Raw genomic sequence first — 14,251 nt, 5'->3', positions numbered from 1 at the left:
TATAATTGCACTGTGAAGAGTTCACCAAACTTATCACAAGGCCCCTAAAATTACCACCACCCACAAATGAGGACCTTCACCTCACATGGTAAATGTTCTACTCCTTTCCTAAATCCACTACAGGCTATTGTGGCTATTTGACACCCGATTACACAAAGTGTGTCTAAATTATGACAATTTTTTCATGGGTAATAAACGATAAATATTTTATGATTCCTATATCACCAATGCTATGTAAAGCAGACATGGTTTAACTGGGCTACTGGGCCTCCATGGACCCCAGTTTGTGAACCCATAATGTAGACTAAGGTAACTGCACTGTCCACAGTGCCTCCAAACAAAGGAGGAAGTGCCAAGTGTTGACAGGAGGGCCTAAATTCAATTGTTTGCCCTTATTTTTAACATTAAAATAAATGCTTGTTTTTTCACTTCACAGTTTGTCAGGCTCAGCAGTACCAATGAATATGAATAAAAGTAATACTTGTATTTTATTATTAAATCAAAGTTAAGTTAAGGCTAAATACAGATTTTATCTCGATCAGGATCTATGGTAAGGAATAACCTGAAATTGAACAGTGTAGTACAAACATTGTGAGATGAGCCACAATTTGGGTGGAAATTAAATGACTATTTCGGGAACATTAACGTTTGATATCTACAGGGACTTACATGGTCTATTAACTTGCTTCCAAGTGTACAAGAGCAGAATTTGATTAAGGTTTAAGAAATGAGCAATCCTTGTATGCACTTAGTTATTCCATGTGAAATCCATCTTCCCTCCATGGACAGTCTTTCAGAAGATATATGTAGGCAAAGGTAACCTATGTGGATACTTCACTCTGTTTCCTACAGGCCCACTTTTTAATTATGATGACAAAGGCCATTCTGTATTATAGCCTATAAAACGTGGGAAATGAATTTGTACGTGTGTATGAACTGAAATAGGAAAGCTATCTCACTCATGCGTAGGTGGCATTTTTTGAACATCAAAAACGCGTCGCAGTAATTTCACAATCATGTGTGATGTTCTGTTGTTTTTAATAAATATAAAAAACTGGAATACATTTTTATCACTTCTGGTTTATGTAATTGTATACCTGATTTAGTTGCTGCATAAAATCAATTCGGCAGTTTCACATTAGTATAACATCCGTTGATATTCGGGAGGGCGTGACAGTAGGCTGCCATTTGATTTTATCTCTCACTCACTTTCACAATCTCTCTGAAGTCTCGCTCGCTGAAAACAACCACGCAGTTGCAGGCGAGGGAGGGACCTCTGGTGCGCTAGAATAAAGAGATCATCTTGTGAAAGCTGTATATAATAGGCCTAATGCCATTATATCGTGCATAATATATGCTATTGTGTGTGGTTCTGTATAAATCAGGAGTGTCCAGTCATACGAAAAAGGCCGATTTATGTGCACATTTGTGTTTTAGCCGAGCACTTGATTATACTTATTACAGACTTGATTTAAGTGATTAGTTATTTATCTGAATGAGGTGTCGTATGCGGGATTATAACAAAAACCTGCACCCACATCAGCCCTTTTTTGATAATATTGGCCAACCCTGGTATAAACCAGATTGGGTGATCTGGAACTGCTTCTATAAATATAGCAGTTAAGATAATGTGGTCAAACAATATTGTTGTACTTAACATATTCACAAACAACCACATATTGTGTATTTAGTGTAAGTGAGACGTTTTAAAACGAGCGTCCTCCTATTTGTCTGATCAAGGGTGGTTACATTGTTTCCCTATGGGCAATTTAGCGCATTACTTCCGACTTCCAACACACACAAAATAAGCTTCCAAATTGCATTATGAGATCCGGGGTAGACGACATTTTTTAGCCAAGGTGTGACTACCACAGAAAACATTAAAGCTGTCAATATGCAGCATGCTGCCACGCGAGGGCGTCTGTTGTGCTATTTAAAATAAATTAAACTTTAAATATCTCAAAAACATGCTTCCTTCCAGATACAATTTTTATCTCACTACATTAAGGGAACGCTCCTTTAGCAATATGTACGTTTAGTTGGACTATTTTTCGTTTGATTTCCTAAATAGACGCCCGCGAAGTGAGTGCCCCCATCCTAACCAATGTTATAAACCAGGGGTGAGCAGTTTACTTTGTCAATTTTCTTAGTCGTTGTGCTCATTGTTGATTTTTTTCTTCTGTCGTTCTAGAGGGCATAAAGATTACTGCGCAATTGGTGAATTTCACGGGCTGAAAAACGTTATATTGTGAAGGAAATTGTGTCAAATCGAATCACAAAAAGCACAACCTGGCACGCATCGTAGCAGCCTCTGTTGTTGTTCTCAAACAGGTCCGCGCATTTGTTATATAGCTGTGTTCAGCAACGAGCGCGTTCAAATTACCGCATGCCAGTCAGCGAGCAAAGAATCAAAATATTATTGTGAGCTGTTGTTGAAGATCAGGAAAACATTCCTAACCATGGCCACTGATGTCCAAGAAAATGCCCCAGTCTCTGCAACGGAGGAGGCTCCTGCTACAGCGACCAAGAAGAAAACCACGGGCAGCAAGCAAGCCAAGCCTGCCGCAACTCCAGCTGCGACCCCAGCCAAGAAGAAGAAAAACAAGAAGAAGAAGAACCAGCCTGGTAAATACAGTCAGCTGGTAATTGATACAGTCCGAAGGCTGGGGGAGAGAAACGGTTCATCTCTGGCAAAAATTTACAACGAAAGCAAGAAGGAGAGCTGGTTCGACCAGCAGCATGGGCGAACATACCTGCGCTACTCCATTAAGGCGCTCTTGCTGAACGACTCGCTGATCCAGGTGAGGGGCTCCGGAGCCAATGGCTCCTTCCGATTAAACAAAAAGAAGTTTGAAAAGCAAGCCCAGAAAAAGAGCTCCGCTAAACCTGCAAAGAGCTCAGCCACTCCGACCAAGAAGGCCAAAAAAACAGTTGTCAAAAAGGCCAAGGCGAAAGTGAGCCCGAAAAAGAAGCCTTCAAAGCCGACGGCAGCAGCATCCAAGAAGACTGCGAAGCCCAAGAAAGCAGCCAAAAAGCCATCCCCTGCGCCCAAGAAGGTGAAAAAGCCGAAAAAGGCCAACAAGCCATCTGTGCCCAAAGTACCCAAAGCCAAGAGTGCAAGAGCGACGAGGGGGGGAAAGTAGGAAGCGCTCCAAGAGGGCTAGCTACAGACTTTGCTATGAACATGAGATGCGGTTTCGTTTTGGAGCCATCGGTAGATCTCTTGTTTTTTATTATGGACATTGTTTAGCTTGGAGATGGCTAACCGCCACCTCATACTGCATTTAACATGTTGTTTCCGCCTTAAAGGTGAATATGTTTGTTTCAAACATTTCCATATTATGTTTCTAAAAAGCGGGGAGGTGGTGTGGGTTGAATTTGAAATGTTGCACAGCTAGGGTGGTTACACGGATTTTCATTTTGTACAGTTGTCCATTTTTGTCTAACTGCACTGCGTAATGTTTTTGGGGTTGTTTTGATTTGATGTATGGGCGACGCCCCCTGGTTGCGCGCCCGGTTTAACCGTTGAGCCACCCAGGTGGGAGGGACCAGAGTTCAAATTTTGTAACATTAATGTTAGCTCCCATAAGTAAAACTTTTGTACGGAACAATGAGTGACCTCTTGTACTGGCGAGGTTTTATTTCGCTTAATTTTGTTGTGCATCACGGTTCCAAAATAAAACTTGTTTAAATGTGTGTGAATTGATCTTTCCAGTATCAATTAAACTCAACACGGCGCATGGCACATCAGAATGTTCGGCGGATCTCTTTGTTCAGTGTGACATGAAAACCACTGAGGTCTAGTCCCCTACTGAAATATGTCTATATTCAAGAACTGATACTAATTTTCTGTGCCTATGCGTTTTTCCACCTTCCAAACGTTCGTTTTTTCCGTGTCGATTTCATTCAAGTCCATAATTTAAAATTTTATACAGACGTATGTTGAAACATTTTTGTCGCCAAATATACTGGCGTCTGCCAGGTGACACGACTAACTTACAATATTAGGCTATATGCCGACATTAGTCAAAATCCGGAGTTCGATTTTAAAAATGGAACAAAAGCGGAAAATGCAATAGGCTACGCATGTTAATGGGATGGGGGGGACCGAAATGATACAGTTCAAGTTGCAATTAAACATCGATGAGCCGAGGACGAAACATCAAATGGACCAATACGAAACCCAATCTTGTGTAGCGCACCTTTCTAATTACATCAAATGACCATATTTGACAGTTAAATAGTTTTATCTTTATCCCATCTGACGTTTCATCCTTTATCACGAATTACTTTCAACTACTATAAATGAACTGCACCAACAGCATTTTCTGGAAGACGGCCATTCCTGGATAAACCCAACTGCGAAGCCCGATATAAATCTATAGTCCTCTGTGCATGTGCGCGGTTTAACGGTTAAAATATAGAAATAGGCTATGTCATAACTTAAAATAATGATCTGGTAATAATAAAATGCCATGCGTTGCAAGGTGTTAACTGAAGACTAACTATTTGCCATCGCGTAAATCAGCCTTGGCTAAGACGGAAGGTAATATAAGGCTACATTATTTAATGTTTCAGATATTTATTTATTTATCAGTTTATTTGATATTCAAATAAACTCAATTTTTTAAATCAGATTGGCATAAACGTCTTTGGCAAGTCATGCCTGTACTGTATATAGTTTTGGAGATATCGGGGGTTCATTAAGACATGGAATTCTTATAAAAAAGGGAGTTAATCATAAATGTCTTCAAACACATTTGAATTAAATAATTTCAATAAACATGATTCTCGAAATTGTGTGTGCATGTGTGTGTACACATGTACATTTTTTAATTTTATGAATTGCGTAAGTAGGCCTACACTTGAGTATTTGAGTCAGGCATATGAGAAAACAAAGCCACTAACATGTAAACGTGGCAAGAACACATATATTTATAAATGAAAGCATTTAACTTTAAATCCTTCCCACTTAAGTATTCCTGGGTCTTTTGTTGGAATTTAGCAGCCATTTCTGTAGAGGTCCCACTCCCTTGGTCGACTTGCCATGCTCGTCTTTCACCTCTCCCAGGGCACCCTTGTCTTTGGCATCCTCCTCTGGCTCCTTCCTCTTACGAGGTGTGGCATTCTGCAACCAGCTCATCATCAACTTACTACTAGCTGATGGACGCAGCTCCTGGATGGGTGGGGGGTGGGGGGTGGGGGTGGCCCATCAGGCAGAATAAAGGATAGATCACAACTTTCTCTTCATTTGAGCACATAGCATAAATGTTTTTACCAAAAGGCCAATGTCAAATCTTTGCTCACCCTAGATTTACTTGACTGGTAGTCTGTACTCTGGCCGTGTACATAACTAATTTGGTATGCCTGGAGGCATTTCTTTCTACAGTCTACTGTCCATAGGGTGTCAGGGGTAGGAGGCCCTTCAATAAGATAGTAGTGATTCAGCACATTTTGCAGATTGTTCAAGGGCTCACTCCAACTATGTACTAGTTTCAGACGAACAGGATCCCAAAATTAAATGGCAGCCAACCCCTGCAAGTGTTTATATGAAACTGTGTAGGGTCTGCTGAAGAGCATGTGCACGCGTGAACATCATGATGATTCTGTGGCTGGGCTGCAGGTTAGATGACTCAGCAGTGACCATGCTAAGTGGTGTCTAGCTGACCATTAGGGTCTGACATTGTGTATAAGCTAGTAAGTATTTGTGTAGGTGGTATTAAACCAGTTATTGGACTGTGTGAAGGTACTGTGAAGCCTGTGAGTATGAAGATTGCATTGAGACTGGGAAGTCCCTTACCTTGTTATTGCCAGGTTCCAGAGGTTGAAGGCACTCGGGGGAGTTATTGCGCGAATTGTTGACAAACGATGAGACAGGGTGAAAGGTCAGGGTGTCCTTGGACTGCAGTAATTTGAGGGCATCTAATGACCGGACCTCCCCAAAATCCAGCCAACGCCTTACCTCCTCCTCACCATCTAGGACTGCTGGCATCCTGTGTACAGACAAAACTTAGCCTAATGTGTGTATAGACATACATACACACAGTCATACATTGCATTATGCCAGGAACATGGAAAGCCAGATGCCTGCGAAAACACTCTACTTTTGTGCTGTGAGTGGGTGTCTGTTTCTGCATATATGTTACATTTACCGGTCATGGATGCTTTGCAAGCTCGGAGATGAATTCACTGTAATGACAGTATAGGTGTAAAGCGCCTCTCCACCACCAGGGGGCTTCCAGCAATCAAAAAGCCCTGCAATGGTCAGTAATCTCCAGCCTGTCCATTCACTGTCCTCCTCCTACATAGAGCAGAATAAGGAAAAATGCATTGAAGAACCACTGATAGAACCACTGAGGAGACGGAAGCAGCATTTGTCCCCTCTAAAAGGTATACTATATATATCCCCCTGGCCAGCTCACCTCAGCGTGGCCTGATGCCCCTTCCTCGGACCCCTGGTTTTTTGAGTCCTGACATGATGTCCCTACCACCTGGCCCTCTGTGGTCCCAAGGGGTCCCTGGACTTGGCTCTGAGGGAAGTAGATGAAGAAGGGCTGCTTGCCATTTTCCCGCTTCCATTCATAGAATCCATCTGCCAGGATGACACAGCGCTGGCCTTTCAGCAGGGGGTCCTGAGGAGGTCATGCATACATGCATGCATGCACACAAACATGAGTACACACATGCATGCACAAACAAACACATTACTTATTTGCTTGGCAGATAAGCAGACAAACTTAGTTACATGCACTCTTAAAAATCTGTTTATGAAGCCAAATTGGTTCAGATTAAGTATCCTGCTTTCAATTATTTTATCAACCTTTATTTAACCAGGTTAGTCCCACTGAGATTAAAATCTCCTGTCCAAGCGAGACCTGGCCAAGAAGGGCCGCAGTACATTATTTTCAGACACAATAATAAAACTCACATCAAGACAACACTCAAGTCAAAAATGCTATGTACCAAAAATGTTCCTTTTGCAGGCTATTCCAGGTAGAGGGTCCAGAAAACATAAAGGCTTTCTTTACCAACTTAGTCCAAGCTTTATGCCTGTGCTACACCACTTACCTCATCTGTGCGTGTTGGCTACCTCACTGAACTGCTGCAGCTCACACGCATATGTGTGTCCACACCGCCAGCGTTGCTCCTGCACTGCGCTTACTGCCAGCCCTATCTTTCTACATTGAGTTTGCCTTTGATAATGGCCATCAATAATAGAATGTTTGATTTCATTTCATTATAAATTTAATTTATATTTAGTTTAGACAGAAAAAGGTTAAGAAGCATGTGCTCAATTGTTTAAAAAAATAATAATAATATTTATAATTTTTTCATGTCTGTGACATATTCAGATATAGCCTAGACACTGAAACTATACTGAAAGGTGTCAATGATGTAATGCTGCTGGTATGATGTCAATATGACTATCAACAGATCTTCTCGCTGTCGATTTTTGCTGAGAACTGCATGCCTCACGTGTGAAAAATAGGCTCCACGCCGAAACTCTAGATGACGCGCCGCTGCAGCGTGGCTCAAGACGCGCATCTCACGCAGGCTGTGTGGCTGCTCTAACCTGCTAACATGGGCGCCGAAATGAAAAGCAAGAGGTTCCGCGACCGTCACGCACAGGTGAGGTAAGCGGTGTGGCACGGGCTTTAGGACCAGTCATAAGCACAGTGTCCTGAGACCGTAACCCATAAGACATTTTTGGGACAAAAACAAGGATATATAACAGGGGAGACTACTTAGAATGGCCTTATAAATAAAAAACACACCAATGACTAAGTCAACGTGTGCAAAGACCAGGCAAACTTATTTTGGAGTATAATATACAGCGATGAGTGAAGGGCCTACAGTTTGATACACCAAATCCAATATATGAATAATGAAGACAATGAGCTGATGCATTCATATACAACAGATCAACATAATCAAGAACACACAGAAATGTAGCTCCAACCAGGCTTTGTCTAACATCAAGAGATTAACAAGACTTGTCGCTAAAATAAAAATTAACCAAGGAAAGCATTCCTCATTGCCACTTAATTATATGAACAGGTCACTCTTAATATAAAAAGTCTCATTCCCCCAAAAAAAACATTTACTTGTGTGTACAATGTTACATATATGAGTATGGAGGGAGGGCACATTTAAACCAACATGTGCCCTATGATCTGGTGTGACGGGTCCACACAGGCACCTTGTAGGACTTTTTCTCCAGCAGGCTCTCACTGCGGCAGTTGTTGGTGCTGTATTGCATCTTGTTTGGGTCATTCTCTCGGAACCAGTATGGCACAAGACCCCAACGCATTGCAGCTAGGACACATTCATCAACTGGAGCTTCCTGTTATGGCGAGATTATCATCTGTTTATTATGGTGGACTTAATAAAACCCCTCCCAAATGGCCACACATCCTGAGACTACCCTCAGGTAACTTTAAGACGTAATCGGCTACATAATAAACCTCTTCAACACATCAAATGTTCTTGGGAACACTAAGACTGTTCTTTGTAGGTATATTCTCTCACATTCAATCAAAAAATTCAGCTGAGAGTATGTATTCTCACCTTGTCAAAGTGCTTGCGGGACAGCAACACTGGACTGTTGGACTGGGGACTCTTGTTGTAGGATGGCCTATACTTGTCTGGGTCTCCGTCCCTCCACTGTGGCCTGTGTCTCCGGCCGGCACGGTCCTGGTACATAGAGGCCCGGCTAATCTCATCCGGCGCTAGGGTGCAAGCAGTTCGCCCACACATATCAGACCCGTACCAACCTAGTAAAAGGGAATGGGGATTCTAGTAAGATTTCAGTATTGTTCCACATATGTCTTCGATTATATGTTCATGAACCAGTGTGTAAGCGAAGTTACTGAAACTAACGACAGGTTAGTTTACTGTCTAACGTTTAGCTCCTGCGCTAATGTTACCACCACCGTCTTCCCACAAATAGAAAATGGTAAAGCAAGTCTGTGCAATCAACAATTGCCACACTGCACAGTAAACCGTTCTATAATTGTCTAGTTTTACGCGGCAGGATAAGCGCCATCGACGAGACAGCTAGTTTCGTAAATCAATGTTTTTGATTGCGTAAAGCTCGGATCACGTAGCTAGCTATCGATAACGTATTACATTATTTCATTTACAGTAACCTTAACGTCGTTAGACCTAGCCAGTATTCGCTTGCCTTTGGTAAACTACGTCAACCGTCACTAACTACGAAGGAAACTAGTCATTAGATCGCGATTAGCAACCTAAATAAATGCTTAACAATTTAATGATTTCGTTTTTTGATATATCTTGCAAGCTAACTGTACACTACCTTATTGTGGTAAACTGGTCAGCAAACGTTCGCTAGCTCAGACGGTAGCGTTCATCTAGACTGCTGCAGAAATTTACAGCAGCTCATGTGTTCGTTCGCTTTATAACTAACAGTTTTCGTCTCAATTTAAGCTATAGCTACATTTTATAAGCAAGAATAGTGGGTCAAGAGCAGCTAGTGTTACCTTTTTGAAACGAAGAGAGTAACGTATACTGTAAATTTACAGAAGTGTTCCGGCCAGCATCAAATATGCTCAACACTTCCTATCTATTCACCGTTCTGCACAGATGCACACTGAAACAGCCTCTACTGCGCATGTTGAGTGCAATTCAAAGCTCGCTGCCCGTTGAATTCAAGGTAGAGAATCAAGGCGATTGAACAACCAAAGAAAACTAATCGGTCAGTTTTTGTGATCATAATTTTAATTATGTGTCGTAGTTTCTGAAACAATGATTGTTTTTGTTCAGAAGATTGGGGAAATATTAATAAAAATATTGCATAACTTTCCCCTGTTACTGTTTGGTCTTCAAGGAAAACATGGCCACAGGTAGGCATACTGGACGTTTTTACACAAACTCTCTCCATACATGTTCCTTGGGCCAGAAGTAATAACACAGTCAGCTGCTGGGCGGTCTTTGTACTATAAAAATTGCCATTTTTGGCTTTGGTGGGAGGATCGCGGAAGAGTTGTCGTACGCAGGCGTGATGAGTGCATTTCCGTCTTCTTCCCCTGCGGATACAGAGAAATGGTAAGGTGTCTGAGTCTGTAAATTCCTGATAAATGCTGAATTTACCACCTGCTTTGTAGTACACATATTGAACTATAACCCTGTCATTGTGGTCGAATATTCTTAATATGCCAATGTTGTAATGGAGAGTATTAACGTGCAGAAAGTCTTGTTGTGGTCATAAAATCGCTTTGCGATCAGCAATCTCCACCCAAATTTCAGATTGATGGCTAACGCTAGCTATCTAGCTGACTCAAACGAGACGTTAATTTCTCTCGTTTGACCATGGTATGAGGCTAGGGATCAGGTATTCAGGAGCCGATATGTAGTTGACTAGATGTCTAACAGCAAGTTAGCCCACAATTTAACAACTCATTTTTAAATTGTAGCCATACTAGCTAATTCAATTTAGCTACGGAACCCTGGCACCTTGTTGGAGCTTGCTCTGTACTGTAGTCAGCTACTTTTACTATGAAACGGTATAACCGTTTTGGTACTAGATGTCGTAAGAGTCTATAATTTGTGAATACCTTGCTAATGTTATCTTAGTCGGAAGTTCCTTTTAGGTGTGTGGCGAAGAGCTGGGAGTTTCGTAAATAGCTAATTTAGCTGACTATTTTGCGAGGTCATTGCATTGCTCTAACGTTAGCTGGCACATTAATCGTGCAAGAAATATAAAGTCACTGCTAGCTAGAATAGGTAGCTAATTACCTAACGTGAACAGTAATTAGTGTTTCGGTCGGTAACGTTGGTCTGATAGCTAGCTAGTAATACGTCAATGATATGCTTGCTGGGTAAGTGTAGCTGCAGTTATTTCCTCATTTTGGAATGCGCTAACAGCAGCATTAGATATCTATTGTTCCCATTTTGCACACTTAACGGCTGTCCTTAAAAATCCAATTTAAATATGATTTGCTTCCCTCCTGGAGCTTGTTTAATGCATCTGCTTGGTGCAGCAGGGCATGTATTTTTCATTGACAGTGGACTTAAAAAAATAAAAATAAAAAATGCTCGAAAACTGCTGTACATCTGGCCTGACTACATTACGGCTATGAATGGTTTAAGTTGCAAGACTTTTTTTTTTGGTCTGGGTTCGGTTATATCCTATCCAGGCTATGGTGGCAGTGAAATAATTGTTGAGGAAAAAAGGAAGAGCTCTGCAGGGAACAATTGTGTAAAATGTGGCCAGTTTTTTTTTTTTTTTTTTTTAGTTGCAGGCATAAATTCTGCTGTTTCCATGAAAAAGTAACTAAAGCAGCCCAAGAATTCCATCAGCAGGTTGAGGCCTGTGAAACATCTGGCTGCTCCTTGATGGGTGGAGCATAATCTGTGCAGTTTCTGCCTTTTGCTATCAAGACCCCATGTAACTGAAGTGTTGTCATTGAGTCACATTGGCACTTTGAATCACATCTGTCCAACTGTCTCCAAAGTGGTGTATAGGAGTGTGCTCCTTTCTGTCTTGCAGACTGCTACCCTTCGCCCATACCTGAACGCTGTACGTGCCACTCTGCAGGCAGCCCTATGCCTGGAGAACTTCTCCTCTCAGGTGGTGGAGCGCCACAACAAACCAGAAGTGGAGGTCCGGTGAGTGAACATGTTTGTGCATTTGCATGTGTATGTCATTACTTCCCCTTTACTCTCTCTGTCTGTATCACTATTCTGCTTCTCTCCATCTTACATTAACAGTGGATCTAGTCTTTTCAGTTTGAGAGGCCACTGATCATGTGTAAACCCTCACTCCTCTCTCCATCCAGGAGCAGTAAGGAGCTGTTGCTGCAGCCTGTGATCATCAGCCGCAATGAGAAAGAGAAGGTTTTGATTGAAGGCTCCATCAACTCCGTTCGTGTCAGCATTGCTGTAAAGCAGGTCAGTTAGGTGGCTCTTGCTACACTGCATCTGACCCCACACCCTTGTGCAGACAGTCATCCTAGACCGTCACTAATTTCACGAAGAGCTATCAAACTGCTGATAGTCAAAACTGTCAAGGGTTCCAGTCCAGCTAAGTTTTTAGTTTTACCCTTAAAAAGATAAAGTAACTTGTACATTAACAGTGACATAAATAGACGACTGAGAAAAATACCTGACATCGTTTGAGGTGGTACCTCATGGTGGTACCACTGTTCTGTCATCTTTTTGTCATGGTTCATGTAAGGATTTGATCAGCTGCTGAAACATAACTGCTGCTTATGTCATTGTTGATATGATGAGTAATATTCAGTTTGTCAATAGTGGTTTGAGCTTTTTCTGTGTTTTATGGATGTGCTAGCCAAACATTGAGTGTTGCTTGGTCGATGTGAGGACTGTCCTTTTATTGGTCTATACAGGCAGATGAGATCGAAAAGATCCTGTGTCACAAGTTCATGCGTTTCATGATGATGAGAGCAGAGAATTTCTTCATCCTGCGGAGGAAACCTGTGGAGGTGAGAGTTGGAGATAGAGCGGGGTGGAGAGGCCAAAGAAAGCGAGGCAAGGAAGGAGACCGATGGGGGAGTAGAGAATAGCGGGAGGGACAATTCCAGTAAGAGCTTCTTTTCAGTTGCTAAACAGCAATGTTGTAAGAGCAGGAGGTATACTATGAAGGAAACTTAACATACCCAGGTTTTCTTTGAGTTGGCTGGCTTCACAAACCTAACAACCACAATCGGGCTTAACTGGTATCACGAAGGTGGTTATCAACTTTCTAAATGAAAACAGGCTTTATTAATCAACCTATGTGTGTGTTCCCATAAGTGGCAGTGTCAGTGAGCCTACAGCAGTACAACATGGGTTGTTCATGGGTTGTGTTAAGTTGGCTCTTTTTCTGACCTGTGGAGCAGAGTTCCACTTGCATTGGAATTCAGTTTTCTATTATATCAATTCAGCAGGCTAATGTGCTGAAGAGAGGAGGCGGAGAGGAAAGAACAGTACACCCTTTGCTGTTTTAGAGACAGTGGTTTTTGAACAATGAAAATCAGGAGGACGCAAAGGCGTTGAAGTGTAGGATGGGTGGAATGCGCTAATTATGAGTGTTGGGATTGGGTGGAACAATTTTGCTGACCTGATTTCTCCTTGGTCTCACTGTGCGTCTCTGTGCTAGGGTTATGACATCAGTTTCCTCATCACCAACTTCCACACGGAGCAGATGTACAAACACAAGCTGGTTGACTTTGTCATCCACTTCATGGAGGAGATTGACAAGGAGATCAGTGAGATGAAATTGTCCGTCAACGCCCGCGCTCGCATTGTTGCCGAGGAGTTCCTTAAGAACGTGAGTTCCTGTTTCCATATCCGTCTGTTTGTCTTTGTACCTGAAGGTAATTTTTTCAGCAACTAAATCAGCAACTAAACGTCTACCGCGCTGTCCGTGGTTAGAGCTGATAACTCAATGTTTAAAAGCAGTATTGCACCTCTCATAACGGAAATGTGCAGTTTGGCTTGCTGTTTGAAAGTATGCATTGCAATATCAGCCTGAATGGTCTCCTAACTTTAAGCAGTACCTAAAATAGCCATACTTTTTTCTGCATTTCTCTTTTTGCAGTTTTGAAAAAGTAACCCTTCATTCCTCATGCTGATCACTTAATATGGCTATTACCATGGTTTCCGGAGTGGGGGGGAGAAGCTTGGAGACCAGAAAAGGAAGGTGGAACTTAAGTGGACAGCCAATCAGCAAGGAGAACCACAGAAAAGAGACCAAACGCCAAGGGAGTGTGGCCCTCATTAGAGTTCCCTGTATTTATGAATAATAATGTTTGTACATAATGAATAATCTCAGCCTCATTTTCTGCCTTTCAGAACAAAACTAGTATCAGGGCTGGTCCTTATAGTTAAAAACCAAATTAATATTCATAAGAACAGGGAATAAAACATTTTTGAGAATTGTTCTAACAATTGAAAAACTTGTTCTGTTTTTGATATCTATATTATTACATTGTTTTGTTACAGTGGACTTTAAACGTCAAACTGTTCACAACATCTTGAAGAACAGTGGGTAGTGGTGCACTTGTATTTTCACGCAAAACACATAACCAACCGTATGAGTGACGAGAAACCACAATGATGAAAATGCCGACTGTGATTACAAGGACAATAAACTCCATTAGTGTCTGTTTGTATTCACGGTTATTTTTATGTATCTTGCAGAAACAAGGGTGATGTTATATACTGTACTACATATCCAGAGCAGTTAATGCGTGAGTTTGGTGCAAAGTAAGCAAGTTCATTCTAT

At 41.7% G+C, this 14,251-nt stretch overlaps 3 protein-coding genes across 4 annotated transcripts; 2 read left to right on the top strand and 1 right to left on the bottom strand.

Annotated features, from left to right (window-relative positions):
- The first annotated feature begins 2,357 nt into the window (after positions 1–2,357).
- On the top strand, positions 2,358–3,702 carry LOC118211181 (histone H1.10). Its single transcript, XM_035388125.1, has one exon. It carries the CDS (start codon positions 2,460–2,462, stop codon positions 3,141–3,143), a length of 684 nt encoding a protein of 227 aa, XP_035244016.1. The 5' UTR covers positions 2,358–2,459; the 3' UTR covers positions 3,144–3,702.
- Positions 3,703–4,788: 1,086 nt separating this feature from the next.
- hmces (5-hydroxymethylcytosine binding, ES cell specific) lies at positions 4,789–9,807 on the bottom strand. Of its 2 annotated transcripts, none has more exons than XM_035388122.1 (7): positions 9,504–9,807; positions 8,569–8,774; positions 8,201–8,344; positions 6,423–6,632; positions 6,153–6,301; positions 5,801–5,993; positions 4,789–5,176 (listed from the first exon to the last, which is right to left on the bottom strand). In XM_035388122.1, the coding sequence occupies exons 2-7, from the start codon at positions 8,755–8,757 to the stop codon at positions 4,973–4,975; spliced, it is 1,089 nt and encodes a 362-aa protein (XP_035244013.1). In that variant the 5' UTR covers positions 8,758–8,774; positions 9,504–9,807; the 3' UTR covers positions 4,789–4,972. The 2 variants fall into 2 exon arrangements, with proteins under 2 accessions (XP_035244013.1, XP_035244015.1); XM_035388124.1 differs by lacking the exon at positions 9,504–9,807 and adding an exon at positions 9,320–9,434.
- Positions 9,808–9,891: 84 nt separating this feature from the next.
- LOC118211182 (actin-related protein 2/3 complex subunit 4-like) lies at positions 9,892–14,130 on the top strand. Its single transcript, XM_035388126.1, has 6 exons — positions 9,892–10,068; positions 11,513–11,631; positions 11,802–11,913; positions 12,372–12,467; positions 13,124–13,294; positions 13,565–14,130. Exons 1-6 carry the CDS (start codon positions 9,907–9,909, stop codon positions 13,568–13,570), a joined length of 666 nt encoding a protein of 221 aa, XP_035244017.1. The 5' UTR covers positions 9,892–9,906; the 3' UTR covers positions 13,571–14,130.
- Positions 14,131–14,251: the final 121 nt, after the last annotated feature.

Source organism: Anguilla anguilla, chromosome 13 (genome assembly GCF_013347855.1).
Source record: "Anguilla anguilla isolate fAngAng1 chromosome 13, fAngAng1.pri, whole genome shotgun sequence".
Classification (NCBI taxonomy): domain Eukaryota; kingdom Metazoa; phylum Chordata; class Actinopteri; order Anguilliformes; family Anguillidae; genus Anguilla; species Anguilla anguilla.
Note: the sequence above shows the minus strand (reverse complement) of the source record. Positions and strands in the feature narration are given on the sequence as shown.

Coding starts and splice junctions, on each gene's coding strand:
- LOC118211181 (XM_035388125.1), top strand. CDS start 2,460: ATGGCCACTGATGTCCAAGAAAATGCCCCAGTCTCTGCAACGGAGGAG.
- hmces (XM_035388122.1), bottom strand. CDS start 8,757: ATGTGTGGGCGAACTGCTTGCACCCTAGCGCCGGATGAGATTAGCCGG. Junction 8,345..8,568: donor CCCGCAAGCACTTTGACAAG/GTGAGAATACAT, acceptor TCGCCATAACAG/GAAGCTCCAGTTGATGAATG. Junction 6,302..6,422: donor GGGCATCAGGCCACGCTGAG/GTGAGCTGGCCA, acceptor TGCTCTATGTAG/GAGGAGGACAGTGAATGGAC.
- LOC118211182 (XM_035388126.1), top strand. CDS start 9,907: ATGTTCCTTGGGCCAGAAGTAATAACACAGTCAGCTGCTGGGCGGTCT. Junction 10,069..11,512: donor CCTGCGGATACAGAGAAATG/GTAAGGTGTCTG, acceptor TCTGTCTTGCAG/ACTGCTACCCTTCGCCCATA. Junction 12,468..13,123: donor TGCGGAGGAAACCTGTGGAG/GTGAGAGTTGGA, acceptor TCTCTGTGCTAG/GGTTATGACATCAGTTTCCT.